The 15434-nt window shown below is 42.4% G+C and overlaps 1 protein-coding gene across 1 annotated transcript in view; it reads left to right on the top strand.

Moving 5' to 3' along the window:
* The window catches only part of CEP76 (centrosomal protein 76), a 275662-nt gene extending 261222 nt beyond the window's left edge, over positions 1–14440 (top strand). The window contains exon 12 of the mRNA XM_085605853.1: positions 13524–14440. Within this exon, the coding sequence (XP_085461979.1) occupies positions 13524–13662 (139 nt within the window). The 3' untranslated portion in view covers positions 13663–14440. The remainder of the gene's footprint in view (positions 1–13523) is intronic.
* The last annotated feature ends 994 nt before the right edge of the window (positions 14441–15434 follow it).

The raw sequence follows: 15434 nt of genomic DNA, 5'->3' as shown, positions 1-15434 counted from the left end.
AAACCAAACAACTTTTCGTTTCTTTCTCACCAAAACACAAAGGCAGTCCCATATCTAAGTCCGGGATAGCCAGATGGATTGTTAAATGCATACAAATTTGCTACCACAAAGCAAGACGCACTTTAACTGTTCCTCCTAAAGCCCACTCTACAAGAAAAATAGGGGCTTCTATGGCATTCTTAAGGAACATTCCATTAGATGACATCTGCAAAGCAGCTACATGGTCTACACCACATACATTCACAAAACACTATTGTGTAGATGTGCAATCGAAACAAGAAGCCAGTGTGGGCCAAGCTGTACTCAAAACCCTATTTCAGACTACTGCAACAGATACTGGTGGCCGCCGCTAAGGAGTGGGACTGCTATACAATCTATGCATAGTGTGTAATCTGCAGCAGATATGCCTCAAACGGAATATGCTACTTACCACTATGCATCTGTTCTTGGCATGTAGAGCTGCAGATCTACACACGCCCACCCGCCTCCCCGGCTTCCTTTATCTGTTCCAGTATTATCTTATTTAGAAATGATATACAAGGGCATCTTCCTGTTTCTTACAAAGCTCCATCATTTCCCTGCTGGTAAAAAATAATCTGCGGATGGAGCCGATGCCCATGCGCACTATGATTCTAAGGAGGAGTCACATACCTCGTGACTTCCAAAGACTTTCCAGGACCAAAACAAGTGCAAACATCCGGACCCAACACCAGATGGCGATCTATGCATAGTGTGTAGATCTGCAGCTCTACATGCCAAGAACAGATGCATACTGGTAAGTAGCATATTCCTTTCCTTGCTTGCTGTTGAAACCCAAAGCTCTAGTGCAGTGGTTGTTGTTCTTTTGATTTCTGTGGACCCACACTTAATCATTACTGGAGCCCTGGAAACCCCACTGAATGATTAATGGAAGCCAGGGACCCAAGCCTAAGCTTTTTTGATGATTTTGAACCACAAAGCAATACACAAAAAATACAGAAAAAATAAATAATCAAACAAACACATACATTATGAAATATTGTATTTAATTCACAAACCAATATAAAAAAATAAAATAAGTTTAATGGCAAGGTCTGAGCTTTTCAAAATTAAATTCAGGCCACTCTTCGTCCATACTAAATTTTGTTTGATGCATTTGCACTGTTCCGAAAATTTCAAATTCCTTCACATCTAAAGAACGTTTTAAAATGTTCAGTTTTACATTTTGATTCTTCAGCAACAGACACTTTAATAATCTTTTAATAGTTTGTAATTTTCTAAGCAGTTGCACGCCCCCCTGAGTAGGCTTTGCGGGTCCCCTTTGCACACCCCAGACCACAGTTAAGAACCACTGTTCTAGTGCATATGGATAGAATTCCCTGAGCTCATTGGCTAATTATGACTCAATGGGGGTTGTCAGAGTTAGGGAAGTGAAAAGGGGGTGCTCCTTTGGAGTGATGGGTTTCTCCATTGAGGCCAAGGAAGCTACACCATGGAACATCAACAATATTTCAAAATAGGTTGTGGAACACCATAGACAACACTTAAACCTATAATGCCACATTTTCAGAAGCCATTAGAGGTATCCAGGGACCATAAACACACAAAAGGTGATAGGAGGAATGCTTGCATCAAGTCTAACCTCTGGCAGTTGCTATATAGCATTCCAACCTCTATCTTCTGCCCACAATGCTACATCAGATTACACCCAGCGTGAGAAAGTGCCCTCTTTCTGCATTGTATGCCCCCGCTTTTTAGGTCTCGGCTGCGAAGGCTGCGCTTGCGCAGTCTAACTCCGAGATTTAATGTTTCAGAAGAGGGGCTTGAACCCGCCCCTCTTCTCCCCTCTTCTCCATTGGCTGGCCTCTTAAATGCTGGTCAGCCATTGGAGAAGAGCTTTGTCTCTCCAAACAAGCCCTGTCTTTTTCGGACTCGGGGGCGTGTTTTTTACTTTCTTTCTCTCCTCTGGAATGTAAACATTCCAGCCAATGGCAAGAGGAGAGAAACAAAAACACGCCACCGAATCTGAAAATGCCGCTGCGTTTCTCCGAGGCATTTCTGCTTGACCTCGGAGAAAGGCGGCGGTGTTCATGGCTCTCTCCACAGGGGCGTAACAAAGGCTGTACTCAAATAGCATTTGTTAAATAAAACAACGTTTTTTATAACTGAAACTCGAAAGCATGCAGTAGATTGTATCACCAGTATTTATTGAGAGCAGGGACGTAGACGGAGTTTAAATGTTACGCCACAGTGCGCAGCGCTCCAGTCCAACAACGCCTACCCGGAGTACGTCAAGAGGCTCCTGCAGGTAAAGACGTCACGATCGCGCTCCTCTTTGGACTGTTGTACGTGCTGCTGGCTGAGACCCCTCACAGTGGATGTTCCACTTGCTGCATACTTTGTACAACAGTTTTGAAGCTACAAAACACGCTATGTCAGATGGGCTTGTCGTGGACCGACCACGGAGTGCTTAAAGGAAAAAAATTGGCGTTGCAAATAAGGCACGTGAATCCCCACAGAAGCAGCAGGGACCAGGCAGATAATAAACGCAGCACTAAACTAGCAAGGGGAGCTGCCAAACCCTTTAATGCAGCCTCTTACATAAAATAACAGTGTTCTTAACTTTAATGAGCTACGCAAACAAGAGCAAGAAACTAGAGCTCAACAGGCAAGGCAGGAGAAGCGACAGGCGACGGGGTGAGAGGAAGCAAGTGAGGCCCAACTGTTGTGCCCGGGCCAGTGTCGAGCGGAGATGGAGTCAGTTTGATACGATAGGCCAGAAGATAAATCCCTCTGTTTATATTAGGGACTCGGTTGTTAACGTTATTTATTCCAAACGTGCAAACTGCTTTCAGGAGACATGAGTGGCTGTTTGCAATTTATCCGGGCACACGATCCCCTACTCCATCCATCACTAAACCCCATGACTGCAAGTAGCACCAGAATTTAAGAACCACGCTCCAGCGAATGCGAGGTAGGCAGATGCTTGCTTTTTTGTGTGCTTGTTTTTGCATAAAACGAGTTGGTCCCATATTGACTGATTCCCCAAAAAGCCCACCCCTTGCCTACGACCAGACTATATTGTGGACTTGATTTTTCCTTTAAGTTTTTATACTGTCTCTTATTCTGTTTTGTTGCTGCTGCTGGCATAGTTCATCAAATGTATGGTTTCCGTGTAGATACACTACAGTTATAAGTGACCAGATCATGTCAAGTCTCAGCCGACTTTAGTAGGCGCAGTGGTAGCATGGACACCTGTTTACTGTGTTGTGAAAGCCGATCATGTTAGATAATACGTGTTTCATCACACTGCTCAGAGCTCAAGGCAAATCGTGCAGCTATTGTTAATTGATGGCTGCTAAAGAAAGGCACCAATTACATTTTCAAAATTGTCTATTTAATTATATCGTGTATACTTAGGTTACTGTTGCAGAGAGCCTTCCAGACTGTTTTGCAAAATGCACATTGGAACTAAACATGGTATAACATATAGTGGTTTTAAATGGCTGCAGTTAGAACCCCCCCCCCCCTCCCCCACTCTTTCATTCCTCCCTTTCTTTCTGTCTAGCAGTTCTTCTCTTACTGAAGTTCACCTCCAGTCTTGCTAGCAGACCTATGAAGCAGCACAGCCAAGAACAACAGTGACTCTGTCACTTAGGTCACAGGACCCTTGAGAAGGGCCAGCTCTAGGGCAGTGCAACCGGTGAGACCGGGCGCTGACTTTGGGTGGAGACATTATGTTTGCAATTAAATTAAGGTTTTAAAAGCGCTTGCTGCCTCCTTCCTGGCCTCCAGCTATTTTCGGCAACAATAAAAATATCATGATGACTCTGGTGTTTAATGTTCTTCCTAGAGAGAGATCGGAGTTTTGTCTAGTGGAAGTTTTGACTCCTGGAAAGGTAGCACATAGGGTTAATGTGCCTGCAGCAAAGAATATGTACCATGCAGATCACAAAGTGCACATAATGTAAATAGGTCAGTGGGCTACTGCGTGTGTGTGTGTGTGTGTGTAGGTGGCTCTATTTGTGTGTGGGTTGCTTTATGTGAGTGGCTCTGTGGGTGGCTCTGTGTGTGTGTGTGGCTTTGTGTGTGTGGGTGCAAATGCAATAGGTCTCACATTTGAGAGTGATTAAGCTATTTACATTGTAAATAACAATGCCGTTTCTTTAAATGTTTCAAAAACATAAACAAAAATAATGTCATGAGCAATGCCAATAGCTCTAACTTTAACAATGCCGAGACCGTTGCATTGTAAATGCTTGTTGCTGAATTGCTGATGTTCTTTGACTGAGTGTGCCCTGGGCTCCTGCTAATCAGGTACCCAGGGCCTATGTTCCTTCCCTAAAATTGCATTGAAGCCTAATCCCAGTTGGCATCTCTGGCCACAGGTCAGCCCCTGGGAAATGGTACCACAGGTACCCTGGGCTCTGTGACCAGAGAAGGCCTCTCAGGGCTGCAGCACTTATTGTGCCACCCTTAGAGGTCCTGTACCACTACACTCACACACTGCCTTTGCAGGCTGCGTGTTTTGGTGCAGAACAAAGTGAAGAGTCGACATGGCACACATCCCTGTGTGCCATGCATAAAACCCACTGCCCTGACCTAGATCAGCCACCCCTCCAGGTGGGTGCACTATGCCAGTGGTGAGGGTACAGGTGCATGTTCCCTGTACCACTACAGTGCCCAAGTCCATTCTTGGGCATTGTAAGTGCAGTGCTGCCATTAAGAGAAGATGGTGCTGGGAGTTTGTCATTACAAACTCCACAACACCATAATGGCTACACTGAAAACTGGGAATTTTGGTATCAAACTTCTCAGCACATTAAACCCACACTGATGCCAGTGTGGGATTTAATGTAAAATGCACGACTGAGGGCATCTTAGAGATGCCCCCTGAAGCTCGACCAACTTCTAGTGTCCCGACTGAGTGACTGCTTAGGCTGCCATCAACAGACATGTTTCTGAACCCCTGGGTCGAGAGCCTGCTGCTCTTGGGGGCCTGAAACAATGCACATCCTGGGACGAGGTGCCAAGCCTCCACCCCGAGGATGGGCAGGGTTCAAGAAGGGGAAGCTTCAAAGGCATGCCGCCTTTGTGAGCTTCCCCAGACCACTTGCTGCTTTCAGCAACTGGTCCCCACTGGTTCTATCCCCACTTTGGGTGGGAGAACTGGCGGGAAAAACAAGTGAGGGAGGGAGGTGTGCCTACCTCTGCCAACTCCACCCCTCAGGTGGGGAAGGCTAGGTGAAGCACAACTCCGAGTCCGAGCCATCTTGAGGATCAGGGGACCCAACCAACCAGGGGCAGGCTCCTGCCCCCCTCCCACTGGAGGGTGGCACAATAGGGGGTGAACCCACCACAGGGAAGGGACCATTGGTCTCTGCCCTCTACCTACCTGTAACACCCCTAAATCTAGTATTTAGGGGGCACCCTGAACCTTGCTTCCTCAGATCCAGACAAAAAACAAGAAGAAAAGAAGAAGGACTGAACAACTGTGTAGCAGCTAACAAGAGGAAGACGCCCACTGACTTGGCCCCAGCCCTACCGGCCTGTCTCCCCCTCGAACCTGCTCCTGCGAAATTCCGGTGTGTCCTGCAATCAGCAACCTCAAAAACCCCGGAGGACCTGCCTGCCTTCACTTCCAAAGACTGCTTCTCCTGTGAACACCGGATTTGTTCAGCTGCAACCTCTGGCAGCAGCCAGAGACTGTGAATCTGCCCCACACTGCACTCCACGGCCCGAGCTCGAGTGGGCAAACACCACAAGGAGGTCACCCCGGCGATCCTGAACCGAGATCTGGCGACCCCTGACCTGCCTCAAGCCTCCAGCCGACGCCTGCAGCCTAAATCCAGAAGGCCCCCCTAACCGCGACCCGAAGCTTGTAAGAAGAACCGACCCCAAAAGGCATCCCTGCACCGGACGCCCCATCAGCCTTGTGTTCCCAAACCAACGGTGGCTAAACAACCCCTAACTTCCCAACTTACCTCTCGAAGTGGTGGTCGCACCCAGAAGTCCTTCGTCTATCTGCCTGCAGTGCTTTTGCAAACCGGAGGTTCTCCATTGGAAACAACAGGGCATCTGACCTCGAAACAGTACCCTGCACCCGGCTGCCCTAGTGCAGCTGAGGGTGCACCTTTGGTGCTAATTTGTTTTCCCATTTTCCCTGAGCTAAAGTCCAGGAGCTTTGCTCCCACAGCCGTGTGGCCTGCTTGCTAGCAGCCACCAACCGGAGACACCCTATCCTCCATAGGATAACATTGGGCCTCAACACTCTGCACCCAGCTGCCCTAGTGCCGCTGAGGGTGTAACCAGAGTTCATCACTGTACCTGGAGGACCCCTGAGTCTAACCCCAGAACCTTAACTCCCACAGTCAATAACTTACTTTTGAACCGAAAACCTGTTTTTCCTCCATAGGATAACATTGACAATTTTTCTACCAAAAAGTTTGTGTGGAGTTTTGAAATCTAAAAATATTCTTTAAAAATCACACGAATAACCAAAACGCATTTACTTACCTGTTTGCAGGAAATGTCCCAGTCTGAATCTAGTTATCCAGCACTGAGTTAGAAAAGTAACGTAAAAAGTAACTTACATGTAATTTACTGAAAAAGCCTATTCATTTAAATGTACTGTATTTGCTAAGTATTGCAACCTACTGCATCCCCTGTAAATCAAATAAAGTACAATTCCTATTGCATTTTGAAAATGTTCTACATTCAGCAACTTATTACTGTAAAGTATTTAGTGCTTACCTGTGCCAGGCTTGCTTGGTTCTCAAATAAAACAACAGTATATGTTTTATACAAAATCAATTGGCCTAGTGCCTTACTGCTCGACCACTCTACCACAAATAGAGAGTAAGATTCTATCTAACTTTAACCTCTGCCTACTTCTGGGGTCATCTGGACTCTATACACACTATACCTCATTTTGGCGTAGTAGATATAGAGCCAGTTTCCTACACCCAGTCATATGCAGATCAGTCTTGGTCTGGCTCCTGTAGGAACAGTCCAATCTGAACTGCAAAGCCAGGTCCCCGTGACCTAAATGAAGAGGCCTGATCAGACAGACACCAGTCTTGGGTTCCTCAGGCTCCCATTTGGAGATGACCTGGTTTGGCAGTTTAGGCTGGATCTGCTGAGCCAGGAAAGTTTGGAGGATCTAGTGGTTGTAACGATAGGGTCAGCAAAGAAATGAGGTGGTGGAATGCAAGCCTTATGCTAAAAAGGCCATTCACAGCATCTCTTTCTTAAGCTGCTATGACAGATTCCTCACACATAGCACGAGTGGCACACATGGGCTCCCTCAAAATTAGGGGGTTGTCGTCAACTTGAGCAACATTCATACACATCACTGTTGTGGAACTGAAAACGTTCCTAGCACTGAAAACTTATCAGAGCCAAGTACAATACAAGACAGCCTAAATACTAAGTGACAGCACAGCAGCAATGTTTTACTTCAACAAACAGAGAAGGTATGTCATACCCACTCTCACAACTGGCACAAACCATTTGTAAATGGGCCATTGCAAAGGACTTGTTGATAATAGAAAATTATGACCTCGGGGTGGGAAACCTATGAAGATGATCTAAATAGACAACCACTGCACTCACAACTGGAACCTAAAGCAATCTATAGCAAACAAACTCTTCCAACACTTGATATTGCCAGAAGTAAACCTTTTCACAACCCTAGAAAACACCAAATGCAGGTCCTTTGCATCCAGGTATTGCCATCCTCCATCCCTGGGGAATGCCCTATCAGGTAGCTGGTACAGGTTATTTATATATGCTTTTCTTCCAATACCGTTTATTGTAACAATTCTGGAGAAATTCAGAACGTCTAACATGACTTTCGATCCTGATAGCTCTCAAATTGCCTCGCCGACCATGGTTCTCACACCTACTGCAACTGTCCATCAATATTTTAAGATTCCTTTACACAACGGAGCCCTAACCATGCAGCATTTAGGGTTTTTCACCCAACCCGAGAGGAACTAGTGTTGACGGCATGGCTCCTGAGGTAGCTAAGTTCCAGCATTGAAACGTACCTAAAGTGGCACTACGCATCATTCAAGACTTACAGAGACCATGCACTAGAAAGTGCTATGCCTTCAAGTGTAAGATATCTCTAACATGGTCTAAAACTAACAAAGTCAAAGATAATTTTCATCAGGACGTGGTAAGCTGTTTTACGCTTTGCTAAGGGTATGCTGGTCAGGTTTTGCAGTTTACTTGAGATGACTACATTCTAAGCAGATTTCCTATATCCCACTGGTCACAAGATTCATGGAAGGGGGATAAATACTCTTTCCTGCTCAAATTGTACCTCCCACGCATTGGAATCTCAATGTGGTACTATCTGGATTAGGCACCCTTTGAGCCTGTTCACAAGTCCACTCTCAGACACCTTACATTAAAGATGGTCTTCTTGGTGGCCATCACATTATTAGTAAGGATAAGCAAGTTATAGGCACTCACAGAACAGGAACCATACATATCCATAAAGTGGTTATGAGGGCACACCCTAAATTCTACCCAAAAGTCATATTACCTTTTCATATGAATCCAACTATCACCTTACCAGCCTTTTTCCAAGGGCCATCTAATGCAGCTCAGGGAGCCTTGCAAACATTAGATGTCAGAAGAGCTATTATTACATAAAAGTTACTCCGGACATTCGGAAACAAAACAGTTGGGTACATCTGTAACAAAAAATGCTACTGGTAGATGGATTTTCGCCATTGAAATGTATTATTTGCTAGCTAACAAGTCTTCAGTCGCCAAACCAAAGGCACATTTCACTAGGAAAAAAAGAGTTACAGCGGCCTTTATGGCCAATGTTTCGGTGCACGAAATATGCAGGGCAGCCACATGGTCTTCAGCACATACCTCATAAGTAAGGCTCCTTGTTTTCAGATTTTACAGATAAATACAGACAGAAAACCATTTGTTGATGGGTAACTGCATTAAAAAAAGTAAGGAATTTTAGTAAATAGGGTGAAACAGCAGTAGATATGCACAAGAGTGATACTGAAATTTGCATATTTTCATATAAGTGCATTGATTTATCTTCTGCGGGTGCTCATATCACTGAAACCTGGCAGGCATTCAAGCATGAGTGCATTTTTATTGGTTAAATAAATGTGGAAATATACCAGTTTCAGCATAATTTTTTCTCACAAAATCCAAAATAGATATGGATAAATACAGATAAAATAAGCACAAAAAAATATGGATAAATACAGACTGAACTGCAAAAAATATATATATAAAACCGGGAGCCCTACTCATCAGCATTGCTATGTAGGGGTAGTCCTGAAAAGAGGTTGCAGTGCACCACGCAGTACTAAATAAAATCTTTGTATCCACTCCCTCTTCTAACCCACCTCTCCAATGAACGTAATACCACTGATCCAGCGAAAAGCCCAGGATGAACACTTCACAAACCAAATATTTCAATGGGGCCCATACACATTTACCCAAATGCTCATCCACACTCCCTGGTCAATCCGCTGGGGGGGTCACGTTTTATAATTCACCTAAGTTCCGATTAGTTAATTCCCTCTATTCAGAAATAAATTGGAATATTCAATGTCTAACTAATCTTCACAAATCAACACTCTTTCCTCTGGTCGATGGACCATTAGTTGAGTTACTTGATGGTGAAATTAACATTTATCTAGCTAATTTGTAGATCTCCGTGAAATAACCACAGACTCTGGATAAGATTCATAAGTTTTATCTAAGATTGCAGTCATTAATTGTACGCTCATTAATACAGATTCACAGTGCAAACTCCATCATTCTTCACATGGGAGAGAACATTTTTCATTTGACAACGCAATCAATGACACAAACTTATTCAACAAAGCCATATGCATAAGAGTGAATAGATGAAGAGACAAAGATACAAATCAAAAAAAAAAAAATTGCAAAAGAATGTGCAAACTTTGAGATAGAATAATATTTACCTATTAGAGATATTGAAAACCAACCCTCTGGCCAAAGGGCTGGTTGGGGTCCCCTGAGTTAGAATCAGGAGACAAAGACTATAGGACAGGATCAGGACAGTGCAGATACTTACTAGACCTCTCTACAAACCCGACTCACCAGGGCGCATCCCTCTATTACACTCTGTCCCTCCTCGATGTTCTTCCGGAATCTTTTAATCTAATTAGGTTGTTCTTTGGATCTGAATCTTCCCAGTCTGCTCTCTCTTCTTTTCCTCTAGCAGCAGCTCTTGCCTCATCATCTCACGACTTTGATGACGGCAACTTCTCTCTAACTAATCAAACTCACTCTAGTTATAGTCTTCATTTCTACATGTCCCACCCTCAATAGTTGCAAATATCGGTAAAATATGAAATATTATTGGACGGGGCTAGGGGAGTTTTCATCACACTATGCTGACACATTCCCTTTTATTAAGGTACTGTTGTCTCGCAAACACTTCCCCTTTAGCTCATTCATAATTTTCATTTCCCATACACTTATTGTTGCCATTTTTATAATACATTTCAATTCAAGCTTCATAGACGAGGGATACATAATCTTCACTTTCCCACGTCTTCTGTCCTTGGTATCTGGCTGCTATTCAGCTTTTCGGTCATCGGGTCACATTATGAATCCACTGAGCATGCGCGACTCGTTGTCATCCATCGCCATTTTCTCCTTCTGTCATAGGCGTTACAGGCCCAAATGCACACTATTAATAAAAGAATCATAAGCAGATGTTGTTTTCTTAATCATGTAATTCTCACTGTTCACCACCCACTTCTACTCTATCCCATGTTATTAATATTTCTCTGGGCAAAAGCATTAACAGCAGCAGCTTTCCTTTAAATTCAAGCAAGCAGATGCCAGTCATGCGGTTCCATCTTGCGCATGCGTGAGATTTTTCCCTCTCAAAGTGAGTTAGTCATGTTATCTCTACATAATTCTGGCTTACACATGCACAAAGCTTTTTTACAAATTAAAGCGGGTTTTAGTTGCGTTGTATTTTACGCTTTATTAAATAAGCATACGTAAAGCTTTCTCCCCATGTGTCGGTGTCTGGTGTGTATTAGTTTTGTCTCATCTACATTTTTAACGGTTAATAAAAGTTAATGGAGGATTGCTCCGAGCAAGTTTCGTTTTCTTGAATCCTTGCTCCATCACCACCACATAATCTGTGCAGATCATGTGAATATAGAAGAGGTGCCACACTGCAAAAGAAACAGTTAGTTACTGGTAATTATGGGTTTGTAGTTTGAAGGTCTTCTAGATTCACATGCAACCCTTCCACCACTCCTTTGAAGAAAGTTTGTGGAAGGAAAAAATACATTTTTTAAAAAGAATCTAAGATAATGGGCATGCACATGGGCATAATGGGCTTACGGTCAACGTAATGCAAGATCTCCGCCTGTGTCGACCATTAGAAGGCGGAATTGTTCTAACAATGTGAACCTATAACAGTTTCAACCATAATTACATGTAAGTAACTAGTTTCTACTGAAAAAAAAGTTTCAGAACTAGACATAAGCTAGTGATGATGCAGCTTCACGATTCAAATCAGACTTTGGTCTGTGAGGGAATCCTTTAAATTCTAGTTTGGAAAGCAGCAAGACTCGGTTAGAGCTTCAAAGCAAAGTATGTGGCGGAATATGTTCTGTGCTAATAAATCAAATATATGGTGTTTGCAATATAATTTGAGGTTCAGATTGATGTTAAAACAGCAAGTGCAGTTAGTGTTCTGAAATCTTGTTTTGGAAAAGAAGGCTCATTTTCAAGTTTAGTGAATAAATACCACCCTTCGAGTAAATGATGTATCAAGACGTTTGTTTGTCATCAAAGCCAGTGAGTTTTCTTCAGCAGCCAAAACAAAGTGCCAATATCTAAAAAGCATTTACTTTATTTAATTTATCAAGTTTTATATAGCGCGAATTTGACCCGAATGTATCAGAGCATTTTACATAGCTGGCAAAGTAGCAGTTACATATGTAGTGAATACAATTACATGGAGTAAGCACAAATACATTGCAACAGTATATACAAGAAGTTTACGATGGACAGCAGCAGTTACACGAGTTACATTTGAAGTAACACAATGTTATTTAATTCACAAACAATTATTAAAACAAAGTTTTTGATTCTAAAGAGAAGGATGGAGCTATTCTAATGAGAGGCAGCGCAGCTCCCAGCAGTAAGTCAGTCCAACATGCAATAATGAGAAGCAGCACAGCTCCCAGGAGTAAGGCAGTCCAACATGCAATAATGAGAAGCAGCACAGCTCCCAGGAGTAAGGCAGTCCAACATGGAATAATGAGAAGCAGCGCAGCTCCCAGCAGTAAATCAGTCCAACATACAATAATGAGAAGAAGCACAGCTCCCAGCAGTAAGTCAGTCCATCATGGAATAATGATAAGCGGCGCAGCCCCTAGCAGTAAGTCAGTCCAGCATGGAATAATGAGAAGCAGCACAGCTCCCAGCAGTAAGTCAGTCCAACATGCAATAATGAGAAGCAGCACAGCTCCCAGGAGTAAGGCAGTCCAGTCCAACATGCAATAATGAGAAGCAGCACAGCTCCCAGGAGTAAGGCAGTCCAACATGGAATAATGAGAAGCAGCGCAGCTCTCAGCAGTAAACCAGTCCAACATGCAATAATGAGAAGCAGCGCAGCTCCCAGCAGTAAATCAGTCCAACATGCAATAATGAGAATAAGCACAGCTCCCAGCAGCAAGTCAGTCCATCATGGAATAATGAGAAGCGGCGCAGCCCCTAGCAGTAAGTCAGTCCAGCATGGAATAATGAGAAGCGGCGCAGCTCCCAGCAGTAAGTCAGTCCAGCATGGAATACTGAGAAGCGGCGCAGCTCCCAGCAGTAAGTCAGTCCCGCCTGGGATAATGAGAAGCAGCACTGCTACCAGCAGTTTCATTGTGGCCTGGGATAATGAGAAGCAGCACTGCTACCAGCAGTTTCATTGTGGCCTGGGATAATGAGAAGCAGCACTGCTACCAGCAGTTTCATTGTGGACCTAGGTGCTTGGACTTAGCAAGGTTTTAAGTAGGGCAGCAAATTATGTAGAGTTCTTCTTTATACTTTACATTATTATTACGATTTTTGTACATTGTTTAGGATATTTTGCAAAACATGCTCAGTGTTTGAGCCAGCTATGCAGGACTTCTGTTTGAAAGGATGCAGGGTTGATATTATCATAAGTGGCACAGTAAATTGTATTATCACCAGCACATGTGCACAGTAAAATAGGTTACATTAAGGAAAACTATATTTGAATTTCTGCAAATTTTTATGAAGATTGATGGCAACATTTTTAATTTATATTATGTTATTTGCTCACCAGCAATTTAATTGTCCTAAAAACAGCCAGAGCGACCAAATCTTTAACTTAACTTAGGCCATTTCATCACAAGTTATGATTTTGATATAGAGGGAATATTATTTTGTATCTCTGCTTCAGCTTTTGAGCTGTGAAAATGCATTTTGCAGTACAGACCTGTTGTCAGAGAGTATACCTCACACACACTTTAAATGTCTCTTTCCAGGTCTCCATTCTGTGATGAGATTATCTGCTGTCGAGGGGATCAGATGAGACTCGCAGTTCGTGTTCGAGTGTTCACGTATCCCGAGTCTGCTTGTGCTGTGTGGATAATGTTTGCGTGCAAATACCGCTCTGTGCTATGAAGCAAAAGATGTGGTGTCACCACATAATTTCTTTTGACGACTCATGAGCTGGACTTTATTTTGAAGACAATTTGTGCACAGAATGGACTTTTGAAAGGGAACGGATTGCCTGACCCTTGCTGCACCTTTTCACTATCACTGTAACAAAATTGTATAGTATTATTTATAAAAACAAATTATGATGGGTGATATTTTGAAATTGTAATATTTGTATAAATAAAGAGTGTTTATTTTATTATAAAGAGTGCATTTTTAAAATATTCCATAGTTAAGATATTTTTGTAACTAGTGTGTGTAGTTTGAGGAAAGCGATGAGTTTAAAGTCTTTTCTAAGATATTTGCAACAAAAGTTTCTAATACTAAACTGCTACAGAATGTTTACATCAAAGGTTTAGATGAATGCAAAAGCATTTGCAGACTAGTGTGACCTTTCAAATAGACACTAAAGAGAATTATGAAAAGAGTTGTACTGTATGTGTATGTTGCCAACCAAGTGGAAATGAGAACAAAACAGTTTTTCTAGTGCCTTATTTAATTTATGTTAATTACTGTGAAAAGAAGATGTGTTTTATAGACTGACACAGTTTTAGATAAGCCGTGAATCGTAAGTGTAAACATTTGCAAAGAACATTAAATTGTGTTAAAATAGTGTTTTATTACTATGAGTACAGATGAAAAAATTGCTTGAATCGAATATGCCTTGATAAATTATTTTCTTTTCTTTTTTTCTTTTTGTGCTGAAGAAAAAAATGTTTAACAAAATGTCATCTATATTTTATTCCAGACTGGTCTTTGTTTTATTATTGATTAGGTGTGTTCTTGAAGTTGTTGAAGACTGCTACTGTAGTTAACTTTCTAAACTTTGTTGGAAAGTAGAGATCTGTGTGTTTAATATATGGTGTGTAGTGGAACTACCTTTAGGAAGATTAACTTGGCAAATCCCTGCTTTGGGTTCCTGTGCTCCATTGTTCCTTTGACATTTGTGCCTTCTTTTGAACCAACCTAACAAAGACCTCTCTAAATGGGAGCTGCAATGTTTGGCCATGCAGACTCCAGTCTCTACTTTGATTTCCATGGTTGTCTTTCAAGAGAGGTATGTAATCAGAAACGAATTGTGCTCCAGTTTATCAAAACAGTAAGAGTATTTAAGATTCTGCACAGCGAAAGACAACATTATGGCTTGCTGGGTTCTACCTCACCTGGCAAAGCAGTAGTTTCCAAGTCAAACTTGTACAGGCTCAGCCTGGAGTTAACTAAATTCACATTATCCGGAGATTTCCAGACTAAACATTGTGGATTCAACCTCTACTCCCAAATATCAATAATAAAGTAAACTTAGAATGCACGTTTCTCCATGTTAGAATTTCGACCCGGTAAGTTTCAAAAGAATTCTCAAGAATACCTACATCTGAACTGATGCGGTATCAAGGGTACATGCTCATGTGCCTCATTGGCACCCATGCATCCTCACTTTGCCTTTATTTGCATTTAAAGGTGAAGGATAAGACAAACAAAAGCAATATTTATACATAAGATTTGTAATGTACACAATACAAACGTATTTGATTTCTACTTTTAAAACTGAGACAAAATATTTGTTTTGATGATATTTCAGATCGAACAATGAGAATAGTCTTGATAGCTAGAGAAAACTGATGACACATTACTCTAATGACCGCAAAATGACAAACCTCGCGGCAGACATATGAGCAATGTGGGTGAACTGGAGACCATAAATCATCGGGTGATGATCAGGGCTGAAGTGTATTTTT

The sequence above is a fragment of the Triturus cristatus genome, chromosome 5_1 (genome assembly GCF_964204655.1).
Source record: "Triturus cristatus chromosome 5_1, aTriCri1.1, whole genome shotgun sequence".
In the NCBI taxonomy this organism is placed as follows: domain Eukaryota; kingdom Metazoa; phylum Chordata; class Amphibia; order Caudata; family Salamandridae; genus Triturus; species Triturus cristatus.
This window is presented reverse-complemented; position numbering and strand designations above follow the sequence as displayed.